The following is a 23619-nucleotide window of genomic DNA, read 5'->3' as shown; positions in this document are numbered from 1 at the left end:
CTTTATTGTGGGAGCAACATTGGCTCACGTAATTTGGCCTTCCTGAAAGAGTAGCCAACAAACTCGCCCTATTGATACCTGAATGACGAGTGCCAATCAGGTGGGCGTAGGAAAAAATATTTATATATATCTTAATATACACTATCATTAGTTTATCTTGCATTCAAGACATTTTGAAATTATTTGACCTAGGCATAAGCAATTATAAACACATAATTTCTTCATTTTTTCTTATTCAAAACATAGCAAAATAAATTATGTAGTTCTATTATAAAATCTAATAACCAATCAAATTTTTAACCTATAAATCTAGTGTGTTTCTACAGAAATGGAATGTTCTGAAATAATAAGTTTAGCATTTTATCCAGGAGGTGAGAGATTAAAAAATTTTCTTAGGGATATATTTGTGGAATATGTGCATTTTATATGACCTAGGATATAGAAGCTCTCTTTTTAAATGAAAGTAAAAAAATATTTCTGGAATATGTTTTAAGCTGAATTCCACTTGCCTGGAATTGTTTAGCTCAAAATGTTATATTTTATTTGAACATATGATCTATGTTTAATGAAATAGGAGTTCATTAAAATTTTTTAAAAAAAAGTCTGATCAGGTTCTAATGCTTTCATTTCGTTTGTAGTTTCTTTAAGAACATTAGATCTGATCAAAATCACTCAGTTTCTTAGTGTTTCAATTTTTGCTGTGTTCTCTTCTCTTAAGGAACTTGGGATAAAGAAACATAAACTTCTTATTGCAGTGTTTTTCTCATGGAAAATATTCATATGTATTATCAAGAAATGATGTTCCCATTATAGCCACTGCTTTTTTCTATTTATTCAGGAAGAAGTAAATGATGGTGGCAATCACATGAAGATATTTCAATTGACTCTTGAAGTACAATTGAATAACAAATCCATAATGCTCATTTGTAAAAGGAAATCCTTCTGTATAAAAAGTGAAGCAAAAAATTTGTGTAGCAAAATGCATGGCCCGTTTGCCAAAATTCAATAGGTTTTCATTGAGTATAAATCGTTTATATCTATGTATGTGTGTATATAGATACATATATATCATAGCATGTTATTCATGCTATATTTGCTTATGTGACTACTGTTTCAAGCATTCTAAGTTGGTTTTAGACAAGAAATATGGGATTTATCGTCCAAAAACCTGCTGAAATGTCTGCATTTATTATTCTGAATGCAGAATAAACATTTTTAACTCCAATGCAATCACTATGCATTGATTATATAAATGCAACTGTATTTTTTCCTGATATATTGTTTTCAGTATTGGTTTGTTATTAATTGTAACCCTACTATTCATTGTATTTTTAAAATTATGTTAATAAATTACAAAATACATAATTTCAAAGATATATTGCATTAACTCAAATAACATTTATAAAACTTTATATTATTTATAAATTAGAAAAGGAAAAGAAAAACATCTCTAATTTCTCTAAATTTCAATTATTTAAAGAGAATGAAAGTTTTTATTTTTTTCAACCATATCCCTGAATAAAAATTGCTGTTTTTTTCCCCCTCATAATTTTTGCCGTCTTCCTAATTGTCTATGATTTTTTACTTAGAATCAATATCTAATTTTTGACGATTTAAGACAGGTTATGATGAATCAACTATTTTCAATCAATTCTTTTACACAAAAAATATTGTAAAGGTTTTTAGACAGAATGGTAAAAACCATATTTTTACCTTGGGTTGCATCATTCTGTCCCAAACTTTGCCAACTCTGACTGTATAATTATTCAGTAGTGTATATTTTATATTATTTTCTAATTTTAAATAAAGACTAAAATTCATTCATTTTACAGTATGAACGACAGAAGCCTAAATTTCCTTGGGGTGGCATACTTTTAGCTATATTTCTTCTTGTTGCTGGTACTGTGCTTATAGTTTTCTCCTGCCTTCTATTTACTGGACATATCAGTGGCTCTGTAAGTATTTACACAAATATATCATTGCTTACAATCTTTTCAAGTTTATTCTATTATTATCATTGATGATCTGTGATCACTGCAGAGACTTTATGAATGGTGTTGTCAATATAAATTTAAACGGCAACAATCTCTAACTCTTGACCTGCTCTACTTCCCATTAAAAAGTATACAGCTGCTTACTACAGCCTATTCTGCAAAGCGTTATTTTCAAACAGATAATTTTTTTTTTTAATAAACGAAATAAATTATATAATTTTTGAGCTCAAGTCTGCTGTAATTCATAAGACATTAATGAAATTAACTAATTCTGGTGAGTTTGAAGTGAACATTTGTTTTAGTTATTTATAGTTCGATTGTTAAAAAAAGATGACATAGTTGCTAGATTTAGAGGGAACTCGCATTTTTGGCAGTCCCAACTTGGCCACTTTTTCTTGTTACAAGCCGTGCGTCATCATATGTTGGTGTTAGCATATTGTTCGAGCAGAGAAATTAAGTTCAATTTACAAATTATCGTTTAGGATTAAATTTTGAAGGTTTTAAATTGTTGACAAGGTAAGACATGTTTTATAGTGATTCTTTTTTTTTTTTTCAAATGACAATTATTACCTCTTGAAATGCCTGATCTTCAAATGATGATTCTTATAACAATTCCTTTTTTAAACACAAATAATAAATCAGGTAACACATGCAGGCATACAAAACTAAAGAGAGTCACAAAATACAATGATCATGTTGTGTACCTAAAGGCTTCAAAATACGCCAGAAAAAGTAACTCAGAAGTATAGGCAGTGACCCACTTGCAGTGCACCCTGGTGTAGAGAAAACCATCCATAGATACACAGCCATAAGTTTTTACTTCTTTAAAAAAAAAGTATATAAATAAAAGCTTTCTAAATGCATTATTACTTTTTTCTTTTACAGATTTTATTTGGATATTACTTTATGAAAAAAATGAGAACATATGAAAGAATTCAAACAAAAGTTAGATCTTAAAATATATAAATATAGCTTATTTTAGATCTTAGATAAAGAAGCTGAACCACTTTGTCTGTAGAAATAAGATGACTTGATTAAAATTTTGCCTATTTATTCTTTTTTTAATTATTAAATTTTAATAGCAATTAAATTAGATTTTGTGAAATATTTTAAATTTTCGAAACAATTTCAATAATTTTGTACTATTCAATTATATGCATGTACAGCCTTAGTAAAAAGTATAAAATTTATGTGTAAATCATTATTTGGGTATTGAAATATGTGTCTAAACCAAAGAACTAATCAGTTTATGATGGATCACAAAGATTTTGTTAAACAGCTACAAGTTTCTGAAAATCGCTTATTTCATTTTTATAAAAATTCATGAGCTTTGATAATAATTAATTGTTTGACTGATGAGATAGATATACATTACAAAGTCCCATTATCAATTATCATCAATTTGTTATTTTTTATTGAATAATTATGTTTGTTTATCTTAATGTTATGTTTGTTTGCCTTAAAGACCTATCATTATATAAAATCTACTTTCGGGTTTATCAAAGCCTTAATAAGCAGTCCAATTGCAGATACTGAACTTTCCATTCTACATACAAATGAAAACATTCTGAAACAAACTGAAAATATCTCCTATAGATATAAAAAAATATTGGAACAGAGTCTTTAATATGGAAGTAGCGGTAGTCTCAAATATGAAACTGGAAATGAGAGGTATCTTATGTTAACTAAACTTGTAAAGTTAATCCTGACATTTTCTGAAGCTCAAATTTCAGTGAAATGAGGCTTTTCTGTAAACAAGTTTACTATAACTATTGATTGGACGAAGACGAGATCAGGCACTGTAGTAGATCTATGAGTTATTAAAAATTTGGTAAAAAAAATATACAGCTGACTTATTTTATAACAAAAGAAATAAGTAGATTCAAAATATTTGTGAGTGGCTCTCAGAGAGCACTTTTTGACAACCTTTGAAAGGGATTGATCAATGATTTGTTTTTAGAGTTGAAAGAAAAAATTAGAAAAAAGAATTATTTTAGAAAAAAACTAAGTGTCTCAAACAAGCAAACTTGGAAAAAAAACATATTTGTTTATTTATCAAAATAGTTCAATCGTTCATAATTGATGAATTTGTTTTTACCCACTATTATATCAGTTGGGGTCGACGACTGATATAATTGTGGATCTATCTCTAATTGATGCTAAACTTTGTTCATCGATCTGGTTATCATGACGCTAACATGAATGGCATTTCTGTACCTAGAAAATTAACTAAGTGAAATTAAAATCTCTTGCGAAAAATCATGTACTTTCGTTAACATTTTGAAGTCATTGAAGGTAACCCCTAAAAACGACCATTTTACTGTAAAACAAAGAGTGATCACTCCAGTCAGGTTTGACTGTACTACATATATTGAACAAAAAATTTTGTTATATGTCAGTAAAAGAGAACTCTTAATTTCAGTTGATTCTGAATGTAAATTCTAATTATATAGATATTACTGTTTTAATTTTTTATAAACTGATTTAGAAATATTTTTGAAATGCTTATAAAGTTTAAAAGAAGACCTGGTATTAAGATTAAAAGACATGCAATTTACCCTTTATCAAAATTTATTGTTCAGTACCCTCTCTTAGATACTGAATATTATTTTGATTGTACTTTAACTCATACTTGTGTAAATTACTACTTAAACAGTTGTTGGCATTTCTTTTATAACTCCTTTTGTGATTATTCAGTATTGTCTTTTAATATAACGTTAACTGCCATTAAAAAAATTGGCTGCTTTCCATAATCAAATCTGCAAAATTAAATTCACTACAGTATCAAATCATATGAACATCATTCTTTAATAAAATCATGATTTATGTTTTATGAAAAAATGCTTTTGGGGGACATGTTTTAAACAGGAAAAAAGCATCTATTTTCTTGTATAAATACTTAAAATTTTCTTACTTAAAAATATATTGCTGATAGAGTCTGTCACCCATTGAATAAAGGAACAAAATTGCTGGTGTGGATTACACTTGTGGAAATCAAAGGTTCAGAGTTAAAGAATAATGAAAAGGGTTGGGGAAAAGTCAAAGATTTTAAATGAAAACATATTTTAAATAAATGAAAGTTATTGAATGCTTGTCAACAAGGATTACAAGGTTTAAAAATTAAAAGGAATACAAATTTAAATAAACTATAGAATGTCTTGTGTGCTCAATGAGGTAAAACATATAACTAAATGATAGCAAATCTAGAAGTTATTTTATTTAGCTAAATAAAGTAGTACTAGAATTTCAACTTTAACATACTTCCTGTTTATGCTCTATTATTCAATTATGAATTAAAGGAGGGCTGATGCATTTTTACATTTATTTAAACTTATATTTGTTAGCCAGACACAAACTTTAACAGCAAGAGTTGAGTGTCAAAGTTGATATTCAAATGCATTTTAATTTATCCTTGACACATGAGGTTATATTGAAAGTTATGAAAAATAAACTAGTGTAATGTTGCTGACATTTAATCGAAGTGTGTCAAATGTAATTAAACTTAAATATAAATGTAGTAACTTAATTTTTCGTGTGTTTGTTAAGTTTAATTTTTTTTGTTAAGTATAGGTAAGTTTTTTTTATAAAATCAGCCATTTATTAAAATCAAATGACTGAAGAAAAAATATGATAAGCTGCAGGCACTTTACTTCAGCTGTCATTATGGTTTTACTTTTAATCTAGTAGCTTACTCTGTAATTTTATTATATCAATTTAAAAATAAACTTCTCAATAATAAACAAAAACTTCTAAAATAAAGTTTTTTCTTAGGAACTTTAAAATATTTTTAATGTAACTTGTTATTGAAAGTTGTATTCTTAAAGTATGCGCAGCAAACATGCTGAAAAGACTTTTTTCCCATGTTGCGGCTTATCAAAATAAAACAGAAAAGACTTATTATTTTTATTTCTTAATGAAAAATGAGGTTTTTTTTAAATTTTGTTGTTTAATCGTCTTGATATCAAATTTTCAATTTAATTCATTAATTTCTGTATTTTGAATGGTATTTCTGTATTTCAATGTAATTTTGTTTTCATTTTCTCCTAAATAGCATGCGGATGGGGCTTGGCCTTGCATGATTCTTGGAATGCTGATGTTTATTCCTGGTATCTACCATGTGAGAATAGCCTGGTTAGCATTTAGGGGTTATCCTGGTTATGTATATGAAGATATTCCAAATTTTGAGTAGTGTCCACAGCCAACATCAAAAGCAAGTTCTAGTCATATAATCATTACCATTTTCTGTCTTTTTTTTTGTACATAATTATATTCATCTTTTTTCTTCTATTACATAATATTTTGTGTCAATTCTAAATCTTTTTTACCCAATTATACCTTATTTAAATCTCTTAATTGAATGTATGTAAGTTTGATTTTTCTTATATTTAAATTAATTTTGACTTTTATTTCTTTTTTATTAACCTTAAGTCTTTGCCTTTCGTCTGACACATGTAATCACACTATATTAAAATTATGGAAAATGCATTCAACTCGTGGTCCTTAGGCTATAAAAAGGGCAACTCCACTGAAAGTTTTCCTACATGTGAAAAGTTTAAACATGACATTGACGAATTTGACTTTTTTTATATCACTTTAAAGCCTGAAGTGTATATCTTAATGTTATGCAACTTGATTTCTATGAGCATTTAATTAATGCCTACATTTTTAACTGAAAATTCATATTTCAAGATTTTTTCAAAAAATATGAGAAACTGAAATTTTAATTAAATATTCCATTTTAATGTAATAAAGGTTTTCTACCTTTAATCTATTTTAAGTTACATAATTCTACAATTACATAAAATAATTTTTGAAAATATAATTTTAATGATCCTAAAATTTCAAATTAGCCAATTTTTGTCTGAAATCTTTTGTTGAAAACCTTTTTGGTTTTATAATTGTTAACTCTAAGTTTAGTCCACGATAAGTTTACATCCATGATAAATTTTTTCCAAGCACACAATTTAAATAATTAGTGATAAAGACATAATATTTTGTGTTCTGTCTATAATATCAAACCAAGACTTTCAAATTACATGAAAATAAATGCTCTAAATCTCACCCATAGTTATAAATATAATTGTGAGAGACCACATAATTCCTAATATTTTGTTGTTTTGAGCTATCACAGAACACAATTTCATATCACTTTCTTTGATCAATTCGTAAACAAGATTAGATCACAGGTTTTAAGTTTTGTTGTCCCATTCTTCTCTGGCAGGAAAAACTACCTATAATGGATTGTCAATCACAGAACTTAATTTCATATCAGAATGTAATATATTTATAAATAATTTTCAGATGATATTTTTCACTAACAAATAGAGAATTTTTTTAAAAGAATTTCTGAGAAAATTTTTTTATATTTGCAATGTTATTTAATCTGGTTTCAATGTTCTAATGTGACTACAGGAATGCTTTGCAATTTTGACATTTGTGTGTTACCTCTGTGACAGTCAGTTTTTAGTTTTTTTAAATTTTTCAAATTTATTAAAGTTAAAAAGCTTTAGAACACCACAAATTTCCTTTACAAAAAAAAATTAAAGTGCTTCATGATTTTTAGCTAAATTATATGCATTTAAAGTCTGCATATATTATGTCCATAACGGTGGAATTGCTCAAAAATATGTTTTATATTTATATGTATTGTTTTTGAGGAATGGTTTTCATGTACCATATTTCAATATATCATGTGCCAATGGTTTTCAAACTTTAAAAAAAAAAAACACTTGTTTCCTAATTTTTATTTTTAAATTTTATTTGATGACTTAAATAAATAAACTAGTATTTAAAATCAAATTCAGTTAATAATCGTAATTAAAACTAATTAAGTCCTTTTTTTTATTTATTTTCTATCAGCATATTTTTAAGTAATTAATCATACTGAACATCAATATATAAAAATTAAAAATCACTGTAAGTATTTTTTTCTTTTTTATAAATTCCACCAAAGGTTCTATTTTCAGTATAAGTATAGATTTCCTGATCCAGTGAACCCCTGCTAACCTGTTTTTCATTTGCTTTATTCTTGTTTTATTTTCTCTCTTCTATTTTTATGCCAAATATAATTTTAAACACAATTTACTTTTTGTTTCCTTGAGTACATACTAATTTGAATATTTAATTTTGCACAGTTTAACTGTTCTAGATTCTTGTACCATTACTAATTTCCAACCATTACTATTGTGTCATTACCATTTTCCATATCCAACCATTTTTCAAAAAACTTCATGTTTACTTCTTATGTGACTGAACCTATAGTTTAATTTGTTATTAAATAACTTTTTTTTTATAATTATAACCTTTTTTTCACCGCGAAACCTGCTTTAAAATCATTGAATTTAGAAACGTTTCAATGTTTAATAGACAGTATTTATTTTGGATGTCGCTGCTGTATAATCTATTCTTTTCTTTCATATATTTTGAATTTAAAACCACAAATTTTGAAAATTTTTTTATCTGTTGTGATATTTTTTTAAAAAATTAACTTTGACTCAATTGGACATAATATAAGATTTTAACATGGCAATATGAATTGTTAAATTTCTAACAATGACAGGTTTTATACTTTAAGGATGTTCATTGTTTACATAACTGAAGTTTTTATCAGGTCTTGTTATAGTTGTTGATAAAACAATTCAGCCCATTCCTTATCAGTTTTAAGGGGGTGTATGTCAAGTCACTGTATCAGTTTTTTTTTTTTAAAAAGACGGAAGTTGCTTGAAATTTAAAAAATATATATAAAATTATGAAATATTTTTAAAACCTTTTTGTGTAAAAAAAATTTTTTAATGCACAAATTCAAACTATGACCTTCTAGATAAAATTAGCTACAATCTTAAAATTATTGTGCTATCACTTTTTTTTTAGTTTTTATTTATTATTTTGAATAACGAATAAAACTTTAATTTTACCTAGTTCATTTAATGTAATACTTTTGTGTTAAATAATTATTTATTTCAAGTTTATTAGTTTTAGTTTAAATGAAAAAAAAAGGAGAAAATGGTAAATTGTTATAAAAATATTTTCAATTTTGAGTTTATTTGCTAATGTGAGTCAGTGTTACTTTAAATTAAAATTAATATGTAATTTTTAAAAGTTACTGTACGATTGTGCTTCTGCAAAAATATGCATGCAAAATAAATTGATGTGAAGAAACAATCAGCAACTCGGTACTCTGATAGTCTTTTAAGATTTGTTAAATAATGAATATGGAACAAATAAAGATCAAAATTCTTTTTTTTATTTTGTTAAATAATATATTATGTGTGCTATAATTAAAAGCATAAGATGCTATTCTAAATTTTTATTTTTCAGTTTGAATTCTGAAATTTTGAAATTATTGTATATATGCTGTATATTTTATTCAGGATTCCTGATGTCTTCAGGATTAAATCAAAAAATTTGTAAAAAAGAACAGTATGACAAAAAAAAAAAACATGTATTCACATTAACAATCTATTTAAACTATTAATCAATGTTTATTATTATATTTAATGTTTATTATTATATTAAATGTTTATTATTATATTTAATGTTGCATTATTTATAAGCGTTATGCAAAGCTTTGTTGTGACATTGTTCATGATGTTGATTGTTTATAATGATAGACAAAAGAGTAGTCTATTTTTATTTATTAGAAAATTAAGAGTTCTAAAACATATCTTTATTTTATTTCAATATTTTTTCTTTGTATCTTCATGCAGCCTTTTTTGTATTTTTAATCTTTTTGATCATTCCATTATTTGTAAATTTTTTTTTCAATTGAAAAATGTCTTGCCAAAGAGTTTTCTTACTCCTTTATATTAAATTTTACATTGATTCAATTTTTAAAAAAGTAAGTAAATTGAAATTAATGTTATAAATTGCATCTTGCTTAAATATTTTTATTAAGTGTGGCTGAAGTATGACATTAAATGATGCTAAATTATTGAACTCAAGGCATTTAAATATTTATTTGCAAATTAAGTGGAGTTTGCAAAAAAAAAAGTTATAAACATATTCAGAATCTTATCATTTTTTTTATCATGTTAGCTTATTTGTGGAACAATTAGATATTTTAAATGTTTACTGAAAATATTTATGGTTGAAAAAGTTTTTATGAAATACTTACTACATGGCATAAAATGTTATGTATTTTTTTTTTATTTTTTTTTTATTTATTTATTTTTTTTATTTATTTATTTTGAGAAGAAAATTTTCTTTCTTCTATCTTGGCTTTGACACTATAGCTGATTTCAAATGTGTCATTTTTCATGATTTAAAAAATAAACTCTTGATCGAAGTTTAACCTGTTGTATCAATGTGCTGACAGATATTTTTTCTCACAAAATCATTTTGGAAAAGTTAATAATTCTAGTAGTCCACTTAAAATTTTTGAAATTAACAAGGATAACCCTGTATTCCTAAACATTGGTTAATAATTTTTTCTTGACTTTGAACATAATAATTTCTTCTTAACTTTGAATTTAACAGGTTATGTGACTTTGAGTCCCATGGCCTGTTTCAATAAATATCATTATTATTCAAAATTTTACAAATAATGAAATTGGATTAGTTAAATTGTTTTTATTTAAGTTAGTCCCCCTTAAATTAATGCATGTGCAATAACTTTTCATGTGTGACATTTTAAATTTATTTTCATTAAAAAAAGGGAAGAAAAAAAATTAAAGATGGGAAATAATGTTATTTTCAATAAGAACAAAACATTTTAAAAATCATTTCTGAATTCTGTGCAAATGTATTATGCAAAGTTAGTGGAAACCTCTAAAAAAAATAGTGTTTTCCACTAGCCTAGTTATTGAATAAAAAAATTACTGCTTTTTTAGTGATTTATTTTATTAAGAAATGGATTTAATGAAATATGAAATTTAAATTTTTAAGTGAAAGAAAATATATTATGCATATTTTTTCATAACATTAACAAAGCAAAATTGAAGCAGTATCAATTTTCAAACATGAACTCCCTTTTTTGAGTTCAAGAAAAGAAGTGAATTAGGACTAATCTAAAAGGTATCTGCAGTTTGTTACTAACTCCATTGAAATATGCCGAAGAAGTCTTCCATGCATTATTAATTTTTAGCTGATTTGGAATTTGGTAAAATCAAGTGATTAATTGATTACAAGGTAAAAATTTTTAAATGGTGCTGCCATCTGAAAGTTAAATTTATCAAAATATAAAGTTAAATTCCTTTATAATTTTCTTTTTTAATTCAAAGATTTTACTAAATTTTATGTTTTAGAGATGAATTGGTTCAAAGTGTACTCATTAGTTTCGTGGTGTTAATAATGGATTGATAATCAATGAATTGAAACAAATGTTTTTTCTAACTTCTTTTAAAGCACTAGGTACTTTTCAGTACTAAGTACAAAATATCAGATTCACTAATAAAGACTTTTCCCTAAGCTCTCCAGTGCCTGAATGTCTACAATTTCTCTTACCTTGTTCCATGTGTATTTATTGTATTAAATAAATTTGTAATTGAATTATTATTTTTTATTTGATGGATATTTCAAGAAATAGCTTTTAGTATTAATTTTTATTTGGTATAATTCTTATAATTTCTCCAATTTTGCAGAAAAAAAATTATTAATTCTTGTTATGTAACTGTGTAAGTTTGAATTCTACCTCTGTCAATAAACAATATTTATCCTCTTTTAATATTTTTCTAATTATATTAAGACAATCAAGATTTTTCAGTACTTACAATTATCTTTTTTTTAATTATTTTATGATGAATAATTTCTTATGTGTATTGATCCTTACTTGACACATTTAAATAACTTGTACTTGTACTTGAGAAAACTATTTCATGGCTTAGTTTGTTGAAATTTACAAATGCTGTGTGTTTATTAAATTTTGCTCTTACCGTGTTTAGTTGAACAAACTAAATAAAATTGAGTAATTCAAAGAATATCATAGCATTTAATGTTCATTTTTCTCTTTAAAATTTATTTGAAATAATTATAACCCATTTTATCAGCTTATCAAAGCAAATTAATGAATGTATTCTTTTTTCTCTATGCTTCGCAATGATTTAAGTTTTTCTCCAACAATGTTATTTCTGTTTAGTACCATTTTTAAGCTGTAAATAAACGTTTTTCGATAACAGTTGCGTTGTATATATGTTTTGAAAATAAATTTGAATTTTTGTGTGTTGTTCACGAAATAAAAACGTCCAAGTCAATCTCTACTCTTAAAAACAAGGGTTTTTCTACTTTAAACAATTTTCACAAAAAATTATGAAAACCTATTTTTCTGACTTAAAATTAAGCATTTGTCACTTGACCTTTGATGACTGAATAAAGCAAGTCATTAAAAATATCTAATAAAATTAAAATGTATGATTTATAAGATAAAATAATTTTTTAATAAATATACTTTTATGAAACATTCCTTATAATGAAGCATTCCTTTAGTGAAATGAAACACTCCTTATACCTAATGCCCAATTAAACTCTTATTGGTTTGTTTAGTTTGTTTGGTTATTGTAAGATTTTTTAAAAAATTTTCACATATTCAGTTAAAAAAAATTAACAGTACATGAGTTATTTTTAAAATGAATATTTCAAATTAATTTATGGCATATTGAAGAAGAAAAATGTTTTAAAAATCAAGTTTAATGAAAAATTCAAAGCAGAATCTGTGTCACCAGTCTGGCCGTTTCCTTTAGGTCTAGGAACCTGAATATATATATACTGAGAGAACATTCTTTTTGCTGCATACCAAACTCATCTTTGAACACAAAAATTAAGATCCCTTGCTGTTTGCAACAAAAAATAACAGCAATGCAATATCATCTGTGATACAATCGAGCACTTTTATCTGTTATAGAGATTACTATTTTTTGTAAATGAAGAACTTGATGGAAAAAGGTTTGAAGAAACTTTTTCTTTTTGAATTTTAGAGTATCAACTGTTTTAGAATGTCATAAAATGTCTTATAAATTAATTTTGTTGGAAAAATCTTAACACAATATTAAACCAAACTTTTCTATTAAGTTCGTGCACCCGAACCATTGCCCTTTTTACTGTATATCCAGTCAATTTATAAACCCAAAGACATTTCGTTTTTGAACTTGTTACAAATGGTGTTCCCATGTAAAAATATTCTGGAAATTAAATAAGGAATAAAAAAAACAAACTTTTTTATACCTTGGAAGATTAGAAAGAAAATACAAGAATTTCTAATAAAATGTTTAATATTTTATTTTTGGTTTTGATACAAGCATTATTGGTTTAAGAAATCCACTTCAGCTTTGACACATTTGCCCGTGGTTACATCCAACGCGCTTACCTTTATCTCAGTGTCACCAAACATCATTTGAGTTTGAATTTCTCGGTCTTGTACATACCTGCTGTCCGAAAGATCCAAAATTAAAGTGGCGCATCGTTTAACACCTGAATCTGTAATGAAATAAGCATTGTCTTTTTCACTACAATATATGTGTATAACACTGCAAGATTGCCCATCTTTTGCTGGTGTATATCTTCTTACTACAACATCACCAACTCCAACGGATTGTTCGTTTATAACAAATTTATCAAACACATCTGCACACCACTGGATACCATCCTTTATAACAAGCTTTTCTCGAGGATGAATCCCATGAATAAAGCGATTAAGAATTCCAACACCGTACGTCATTCTAAGGCGTCGAATATTCACAGCTGTTGGATCTAAACCGAATAGAACTGCTCCCTTTAATATTGCAAGACTTACTCCTTGGGGAATTACAACTTTAAGCTTAGAAGAAAAGGCATCTTTTATTTCTTTTTGAAGAATAAGTGATTCAGCAAACCCTCCAACTAGAAAAATGTGATCGATGTTCATATCTTTTTCAGTTATAATAGCATCTATGTGTTTTCGGATTTCTCCCACTGTGTTTTGGAACAAACGTTCCATTTCTGATGACTCTAACCTTAGCATTCCTTGTGATGACCATTTGACATTTTTATGACTAGATTTCTTTATAGCAGACTCCACCTGTAAATATGAAAATATTAGAGTATCTGTCAAAAAGTAGCTATAGAAATCTTTTTTCTTGCTGCTTCAACTCTTTTATGCTAATTTTAATGTGTATTTTCAATTTTTCATTGCTACTACGCAGCCAATTAAAATTATTGAGGTACATTATGACAGGAAAAGGTTTAATGGGCTTCAGCTTCATTCTTTTGTTGAATAAAAATTTTTCTCTATGACATAAATTAATGTAAAATTTCTCTTATCTCAAAGCACAATAATTTTAATTTCTACAATTTTTAATGAAAGCGTCGTTAGACTAATATACCAGTGCTTTGACCAACAATTAGATGAAAATTTATTGGTACACGAAGTTATGCGAGTTTCTATGCTCAATTTTATAAAATAATATATTTTATATTTATCTATTTTATAATTTATATATTTAAGTGCGGCTTATAAGCCTTTGTCAAGTGGAAGAACAGCGATAGACCGCAAAATAATACTTCCGGGGTTACAGCGAGATTCAAATCTGCTAATTTTACTCTACGAAAATATAGCACTACTTATTTCATGACTTGTCATTATTGCCATCATATTAATAATTATAACAATTTGGAAACTATTATGAAAATGACTATTTGGTAACTATTAAGTTTGATTTTGCATGCAATTAATGTGCAATTTCAACTTATTTTGTTAATTTTTTACTCAATATTTTTTTTTAGAATTTAGTGCTTTTATTATTTTTTTTATCTCAACTGCATTGTAAAACTAAAAAAAAATTTGGGGAAACATTGATAGACCTGTATTTGCGCATGCTCTTATTATATCCACGAAACAAACTTTTTCAGAATTGTGTTTATGGCACAGTTAAATTATTTTTCACAAGGGATAAAAAAAAATTTAAAGTGATATTCCTTGCACTAAATATAAATTTAAAAAAATTTTTTTTTTTTTTTGAAGTTTTTCAAGCTGGTATCAGTACAAAAAAAAGACAATCTCCTTAAATATTTATTTTAATTTCAAAATCGAAATTTACTTTTTATAACTGCCAACAGAAAAGTGAGCCACCTTATGTGTTTAATAGAAAACGAAATATTCTTGAACTTACCGAAGATCCTTTATGCTTTTTGTAATAATCAATGAAAGAGAAAGGTAAAGAGATATTCAGCGGGTTTGCTTTGTAGGGATTGGCATTTCTTTTTCTTGACTCAAATGCAATCATTAGGTCTACGTAACCTGTTGGTCTTTTTGCTTTGAATTGCTGGATGAAGTCATCTCCAAAAATATCACACAACAATTTTTCGAACTCCAAGTCTACACCAATTGAACCATATGGTCCACCTGAAGCTTTTTTGAGTTCTTTAAGAGTCCCCTGTTCATCCAGGAGCTGATGCACTGTAATGTCCACTGTACCACCACCACAGTCTACCACCATATATCGGGTACCTGATAAGAAGAAGAAAAATAGTATTTATAATTATAAAAGTTAAGCGTGAGATAAATGAGAACAAAAATAAATAGAAATGTCAGCAAGTAATATTAGCATTTATTTAGATAATACACTGAGTTCAATAAAATTGAATTTGGGATGACATTGTCATACTCATCCTTGGTAAAGATTTTCACATTTGTCAGCTCATGCTAAATACCTTAAGCTATGAAAATGGTGCATAGAAAGGAATCTGGATGTAAATCCACAGAAGACCAATCTTGTACCATTCATTCCCAAAGTAAAAAAAAATGATGTTTTTTTTCATCCCAACACTATTCAATCCCCAAATCAACATTGTCTCTGAGGTGAAATGTTTAGGCCTAATCCTTGACCAAAAACTCTCGTGAAGCAAACATGTTGATTACAAAATTAATCAAGCAAAAGAAAATGAATCATGATGTGCAGACGCATGCTTAGTAAAAACTGGGGCTTACAACCAATAATGATGTTTTGGATGTACACAGCAATCGTCATCCCTACTATCACTAATGCTTCTGTGATTTGGTGGTGCAAAGTGTAACAGGAAACAGTGAAAGACAAGCTAGGAAATCTGCTAAGACTGGCCTGTCTGTGTATCACAAATGCAATGTTCACAGCACCCACCAGAGCACTAGAAATCATTTTGAACTTGAATCCATTGGACATATTTGTATGCAGCGCTTTCAGGATGACTGTTTACTGAATGAAGTTGCAAAATCAATGGTATGACAAGACTACCACTATGAGTCATAGCAGTATTGATAAGAAAATCCATCACCCTTCTCTCCTAATGCCTTCTGACCGTATGGAGAGAAAAATACGTGTTTGACAATCCATTATAGGTAGTTTTTCCTGCCAGAGGAGAATGGGACAACAAAACTTAAAACCCGTCATCTAATCTTGTTTACGAATTGATCAAAGAAAGGTAACCTCTCTAAACTGGGAGTGTGTGGCATATCACTGAGCGTCAATCTCCTTGATGATCTTGGGAAGTATGCCACTGTCTTTCAGGCAAAGGTTCTTAGCATCACCAACTGTCTACAGGTAAATATAAGAAAAGGCTATCATAGTAAGCTGATTCTTATTTTCATTGACAGTCAAGCAGCCTTAATGGCTCTTCATTCATTCCAAATTAAATCAAAAATTATTTTGTCTTGTAGAAACCTTCTAAGAGAACTGGCAACCAGGAATAAGATTATTCTTATCTTGGTACTAGGGCGCATGGGAATTGACGGTAACAAAAGTGTTGATGAACTTGCAAGCCAGGGATAATCTTTCAATCCAATAGGAATGGAATCCTTCTGTGGCATCAGCATGAAGATTGCAGGGAAGTCATCCTTAAATGGGAAAAACAGGAGACGAACAAATTTTTTTGCAATTCTCCTGGACAAAAACATGCTAAAAGTATGATTATCGGTTTATCTGCAAAAATCGCTTCTGAAAGTTTTAGGCTTCCAAGTTCGAGCATAAAAACATTTGTGGGCTTCATCACTGAACATTATGACTGCAGAAAACACCTACTTAGAATGGAGCTTTTTAAACAAGAACCAATATGAATACGCAGGAAATGCTACAAGAATGTGGAATCAGCGTATTACATTTTATATGAGTGTGATGCCCTTACACGATTTAATACTTTAGGCACTCTCCATCTTAAAGAGCTACGCATCAGCTCTATTAAGGGACTGTCATACTTCATAAACAAAGTAGGCAACCCAAGAAAATGGAACTAGGAAGAATTGGGTCGGAGCATTTGGCACAAAATGCTAATAAAGTTGAGGGACCTCACATCGGACAAGCCCAAACAAGGCGGGGTTTTTTTTTCTACGTATTTTTATAAAACATAATATTTTCATCATAATTAACTTAATTTTTATGAACTAAAAACTCATATGAAGTAAAATACATTTATAAAGTTTTAATTTGTCCTATAAAGTTAAATAAAAGTAAATGTTCCATGTATTATAATTTTTTTTCCTTGAACTTTACTTTGAATATCTTTATATTTACGCAGGAAGTTGACGTAAACGTTACTTCATTTAATTGAAAGAATAATTCCGAGTTAAAAAGTTACAAATCAGTGCAGGCAGATATTTCATTTTGTTCATGATTTTATTATTGTAAAAAAAAAAGTGTAAAACACAATCTTACCAACACTAAATGATGATGATGCGTCACTACTCTGTCCTGGTATATTGGAGTGATTGACATCTGTAAATCAAAAATGTTTAATAAGAATAATCATATTAGAAGATAATCTATGTCATAGAAAAAAAATTGCGTTATTTCACAAAGAAGGGAACTTAGTTATGTTTAGGGGCGGATCCAGAAATTTTTCCTGGGGAGGGTCATAGACTCCCCCCTCCCCACAATAATTTTTTTTATAAAAAAATTTTTTTGAAAAGAAATCTGAGGTTTTTAATGCTAGTCTTCTAATTTATTTTTTCCATAATGAACAATAGAACAATACATAAATAATTCAAGTATTCAAAATCTTTAAATAATAAATGTAATGAGTTTTTTAGAAACTTAGCAAATCTGTCAATGATTTTTTCAACATCCAAATCAATTTCTCTATGNTTTTTTTGAAAAAAAATCTGAGGATTTTAATGCTAGTCTTCTAATTTATTTTTTCCATAATGAACAATAGATAAATAATTCAAGTATTCAAACTCTTTAAATAATAAACGTAATGAGTTTTTTAGAAACTTTGCAAGTCTGTCAATGATTTTTTTAACATCCAAATCAATTTCTCGATGAATGCTTAATAATAATGCTAGTCCATTTAATCGTTCTTGATTTTGAGTTTCTCTAAACCAAGTTTTGAGACGCCGAAGAGTTGAAAAGGAACGTTCTGCTGTTGCTGCACTAACTGGCAGATTTATTAAAATTCTCACCAACATATTGATTGATGGGTACAAATCGATGTCACAATCATTAATAATCTTGGAAAGATCGTTGGGCACTTCAAGTCCTACTTACAAGTCTAAAAACAGTGAAGAATGTAATTAGGCGGAAAAAAAATTGATTTTTCCAACCTACATAGTTGTATATGCCCCCTTAAATAATTTTTGAAATATTTTATTTCTGTTGTAAACTATTGAAAAAATTATTATTTTAATTCTTTTTTTCAATTTTGGGGGAGGGGGTCATCCCCCCCCCCCCCTCCCGCTGGATCCGCCACTGGTTATGTTATAAGTATATTTATAAACTAACTATTGAAAATGCTTCCCATAAAAGAATTTTATCTCTATTTTCTTACTTTAGATTCATAGGCGATAAATTTTAAAAAAGTTTTAGATCTATGCAGAGTATTTACTAATTTATTTGCAGAAACATTTGGTCAACTCTTGTCTTTTATATAAATTAGGTTTCAAATTTGACCCTTGTTTTCAAATTCACAATCGCAACGCTTGAATACGCTCTCTAGCGGGAAGGATATTTTCAGTCCACTATTTGTTAAACTTTCATTTAGTTCCATCAGAATTATTGGTGAAGTAAGACGTGCTTTTTTCAGCAGCAAATAAGCAACCGAATTTCCCAAAGGAGAAAGCAGAAAAACTTGAAAACACAACCCAGAACTTCGGTAAATATATTTGAAATAGGATGAAAAACAATTTTTCATTAATTTTTTCATTCAATTATCAATAAACTAATAACATCCGATTTTTTGATCGCATAGTGTTACGGATGTGTATTACGGTAAAATACATTAATTGTAAATTAAAATTATTTAAGTCCATATTGCTTACATCATTCCAATGAATAAATGTGGTTTCAGAACTATAAAAGTTCTTGAAAATTTTTCTTCTTTATAGAATAGTATATTATCTATATTATTATTTATAATGAATCTATATTATTTGGAAAACAGCAATAAAGAATCATCAGACATACTTGAAAAATGTATAATTTGTGTTGATTATTAATAAATTTTTAATACTTTCTTGGTAAGTATTTTCTTAATTTTGAATGATTAATTTCAACTAGAATTCAGCTATTCATTTAAGTTGCATATTGAAATTCATCTCGAGAGTTTGCAAATTTTTATTGTGTGGTATGTCATCTTAAAGTAATGATCTCGTATATATTATTTGAGAGTAGAATTTTTAAATTAAAGTGGAGTATATTTTGGGGTTATGAAGCTGGCAAATGTTATGATTTTTATAATAAAAAATTTACTTCTAAGCGAATTTTTTCTAATTTAATGATAATTCTGCTCAGAATGGTTTTCTACGTCTCATTAAAAAGAAAACTTTAAAGATTAAAAACACTAAAAAGCTCAACATGAAAATTTTTAATTTATATATGAGGAATTTTTAGAATAATTATTTTTTATCGTAAACATTCTTTGTTTTGCGTTTTTTAGTTTATAAGTAATGATTTTTAAAATTTTTGATAAAAATTGTTAAAAAACTTGTTTTGCACAAATAAATTATGTAACTTTATGAGTTTCAGTATACGTTTTGCATATTTCAATTTTTTTTTATATCCTTCGTTGAACAGCCGACCCAATTTTTGGGTTTACGGCTACTAATGTTCAACTCCGTAGCCTTGTAATTTTGACCAATCCAGAAGACAAGGAAACTCCTGGATCAGTACCCCCAGAGGTATTGATTTGTTGTGAGAACATGGAGGACTTTGCGACTCGACAGCTTTAACGTGCATCAGTCACCATTAGTCTTTGGCCAGCGGGGATCGAACCCACGATCTCTTGAACATGGGCCCAGCGCCCTACCAACCAGGCTATCCCGGCCTATATTTTAAGATTTGAAGTAATTTCATTCATTAAATTATTGGATGTAAAGTTTAAATAGACCCTTCATATTAAATAAATAAATTTAGCAGAACAATTTCGCAGACATTAAGTTTTAACTCTAATAAGAAGATAGATACATATTGATCCCGCAATTGACTGATCGTCAAGACACGGTTCCCAATAGAACACTGAAGTCAAGCATCACTGGCCGCGGTCAGTGTGTGGGTGTGTGACCACTTAAACCAGCCTGCAACGGCTTTTAAAAAATCGTCTGATAAATTTTAACATTTTTCAAATTTGTCGTTCGACCACAGAAACTTAAAAAAAACAAAGTGAACTACAAACGTATTTTAAAGAAATTATAGAGGTTATAATAGCTGTTAGCATATTTAAACTTAAAATAATTTTCTTTATTTTCAAAAAAGAAGCTTTTCGTAAAATGAATTGTTTGAAATACAACTTTTTAAGCATGTTTGCATCGTTTTTTAAAATGATAGATTCATCAAGAGAATATGAAAAGTTTGTTTCTCAACTTTTATTCATATCGAATTCAGGATTTAATCTTATTTTTAAGGTTGAGTATATTTTCAAATACCTTACTACTTTCTTTTCTCTGTGAAGAATATTTATGGCTAATTTAGTCATGTTTAAACGAGAATAATTCAGAACTTCCGATTATACCTATCATATGAAGAACAAAATTCTACAAAAGTCTTTCTTTGATATCCAGATAATTTTTAATTATTTTCAGGAATACTACTCTTTTGTATTTTTACATATCCTTTAGTTAATTCTTTTCAATATATCTAAAAAGTTATAATATTTTTCATAAAATTAAATCATTACTAATTAATTTTTAAATCCGGGTTGAAATTTCTCAAAAATTCAAACAGTGTATATTAAAATTATATTATTTATTTAATCTACCTATAAATTTTTAACTAATTTGATAGAACACTAATATGTTAACCTTTTCGTTGTGGCAGTCTGTTCCACTGAAGTGACGCAAACGGTGCTATGCGCCACAAAGTACGCAAATTGCATGTCGGTGAGCTGATGTTCGGAATTTCTTATTAAGATTTTGCATAAATATGTGTTTGGATATTTTGAAACTATAATAAATAAAAATACAGTCTACTTACAAAACATATTAAGCGCATTTAAAATATGTTTTTTTGGGGCATTAATGGTTATCAAATAGTATCACGCTGACACCGGCTGAATACGGCGCTCGTACGCACAGTTCGTCGCGTGGATGCCAGCTAAATAAGGTGTTCGTAGCGATAGGATAAGTGATTAACACTAGAAAGACTGAAACTTAATATATACCTATATTGCCCAAAAGCAGTCAAAATGACTGGATTGTAAAAGAATAAATAATGTGTAAACAATTTTTTTTTAATATTTTTTATATTATTTATAGTTATATAACAAGTTATTAGTAAATACTAAGAATAAAAAGATTATATGTTGTACAAAATTCTAAGAAATTGTCTCATTATATTCATCAATGTTTTTCTAATTGTAATTAAAAACAGTCAAAATGACTTCCTTAGGCAATCTAGTGTTAATTGCTTCTATTATATAACTATTGTGCGATTATTATATATTTGTAGAATATTATACGTTTATGTGAATATATAATAGGATTATTATAAGTTTATGAACTATTAATACTTTTAAAGAAGTTACCCAAGGTATAAGTCTTACGACATTAGTAAACCTCACTGCATAACTAATTAGTACTATACTTCTATAGAAAAAAATAGATCAATTAAAAGGAATTGTAGTATTTCAAATTTATATTGCATAAAATATGGAGCAGAAAAATGTTACTTAGAAATCTTCAAAATTTTCTTATTGTTGCGAGAACTTTCTTCAATTTCATTAACAGAATTTACGACTATAGCTTATATTTTCTATAGTTGGCTACGCCGATCATATAGTACCACAACATAGTGAAGCGGGTTGCTTCTATGAAGAGTGAGCATAATAAATGGTGAAATTAGATTTTAAATTTTCACAATTTACAAACTATTGCTGTTCAATATTTTGTCTGAGGTCGAAGAAAAAATGTTTTTTAGAAAACAAATCTTTTAATTGTTTTATTATTATAATAATTTTTATTTACAGATTAATTGTGAATAAACTAAAACATATAAAGATACATTTTTAGGTACACCTTCGTAAATTCTTCAAATTTACAAGTTATATTTTTAGTTTTCATTACAAATAAAATGTGCTAGTGTTTATTTATTTCTTAGAAGAGAAAATATAACTGTAAAGTTTTACTGTATTTTAACATCAGAAAACAACATTGAACTACTAAAAAACACCAGTAACAATAACATTTATAAACTAAGAAATATTTTTAAAATATCAATAGATCAGAAAAAAATCACAAAATAAAACTTAAAATATACATACCCGATTTAGATCGCAAACGGCATCATTTATTTTAGAAAATCTCACCTTTGTTTATCTGGTAAACTTTAGATTAGCCGTCAGATTTGTAGTTTAAAAAACGTAATTTAAAATAATAATTATGTGAAGAAAACATTTTATAATTACCTTTGTCGTTTGTTCTTTCGGATTCACACTCTTTTTTCCAGCTAAATGAAGATCGATGAAAATGAGTTTCATCAGGGACTAGTTGATGAAGTTTCATCCGTCTACAGTATATGGAAGCCGCTTCTGGTTCTAATGCAATCAAAAGTTGATCAGGGTATTCCGGACTAGCTATGCCAGCCTAAACAAAAATTAATTTTAATTTTTAACCAAAAAAGTACTTAAAAAATTGTGTTCTTCTAATAAAACCGGCCTGTTTATGCATGTATATTCCAAGTTCATATATGAAGGCCTCTGGTCAATCTAGTAATAAGCCACATTTTTCCCAAAAGTGATATTCTTAAGTCGATTCTTTAGCATTTTTTCCTTATAGCTTCTGTACAAGTTTCCGTTAGAATTTCCACTAGTACACAATATGCAAAAACATCGTAATGCCTACATAGTGTTTATTACTAGAAACACTCTACTATACAAATTGAAAATCTGGCTTTACCGTTATACTGTCCCAAACCATTCATGCAATATAATTGAAATACATTTTGTAGCTTTGTTGCACTGATTTATTTGCCTACATACTGTTTTAAAGAGGAAAAAGCAAATACGTTAATTTATTATTGAAATGAAAAATAATAAAGCATTAATTTATAGTATATGAACCAGGATATCAGTGTAATTGCCGACCGACCTGTAAGGTGATCAAGGAGATTTCCTCATACCAGGAAGGTCTCGGGTTCGAATCCCACTTCGGGCATGGATGTAATTTCTCTGTTTTATCTATTCTTTTTGTAATCCGAAGAGGATATTGATCCACCAATAATAGTGCCCACGTGAAAGAGAGTAACAATACTGCCCATTAAGT

At 27.7% G+C, this 23619-nt stretch overlaps 2 protein-coding genes across 2 annotated transcripts in view; one reads left to right on the top strand and one right to left on the bottom strand.

Moving 5' to 3' along the window:
* Window positions 1-1826: 1826 nt before the first annotated feature.
* Window positions 1827-12105, top strand: LOC107452995 (transmembrane protein 230; the record flags this gene model as incomplete). Its single annotated transcript, XM_043047836.2, has 2 exons — window positions 1827-1955; window positions 6046-12105. Coding segments are annotated over 2 exons (267 nt in total), but the record flags the coding sequence as incomplete, so codon positions are not given.
* Window positions 12106-13177: 1072 nt separating this feature from the next.
* The window catches only part of LOC107452986 (uncharacterized), a 36029-nt gene continuing 25587 nt past the window's right edge, over window positions 13178-23619 (bottom strand). Inside the window, exons 6-9 of the mRNA XM_016069630.3 lie at window positions 22764-22941; window positions 17585-17644; window positions 15071-15408; window positions 13178-13980 (exon numbers count right to left, since the gene is read on the bottom strand). Coding sequence (XP_015925116.2) covers window positions 13225-13980; window positions 15071-15408; window positions 17585-17644; window positions 22764-22941 — 1332 coding nt within the window. The 3' untranslated portion in view covers window positions 13178-13224. The remainder of the gene's footprint in view (window positions 13981-15070; window positions 15409-17584; window positions 17645-22763; window positions 22942-23619) is intronic.

Source organism: Parasteatoda tepidariorum, chromosome X2 (genome assembly GCF_043381705.1).
Source record: "Parasteatoda tepidariorum isolate YZ-2023 chromosome X2, CAS_Ptep_4.0, whole genome shotgun sequence".
Classification (NCBI taxonomy): domain Eukaryota; kingdom Metazoa; phylum Arthropoda; class Arachnida; order Araneae; family Theridiidae; genus Parasteatoda; species Parasteatoda tepidariorum.
This window is presented reverse-complemented; position numbering and strand designations above follow the sequence as displayed.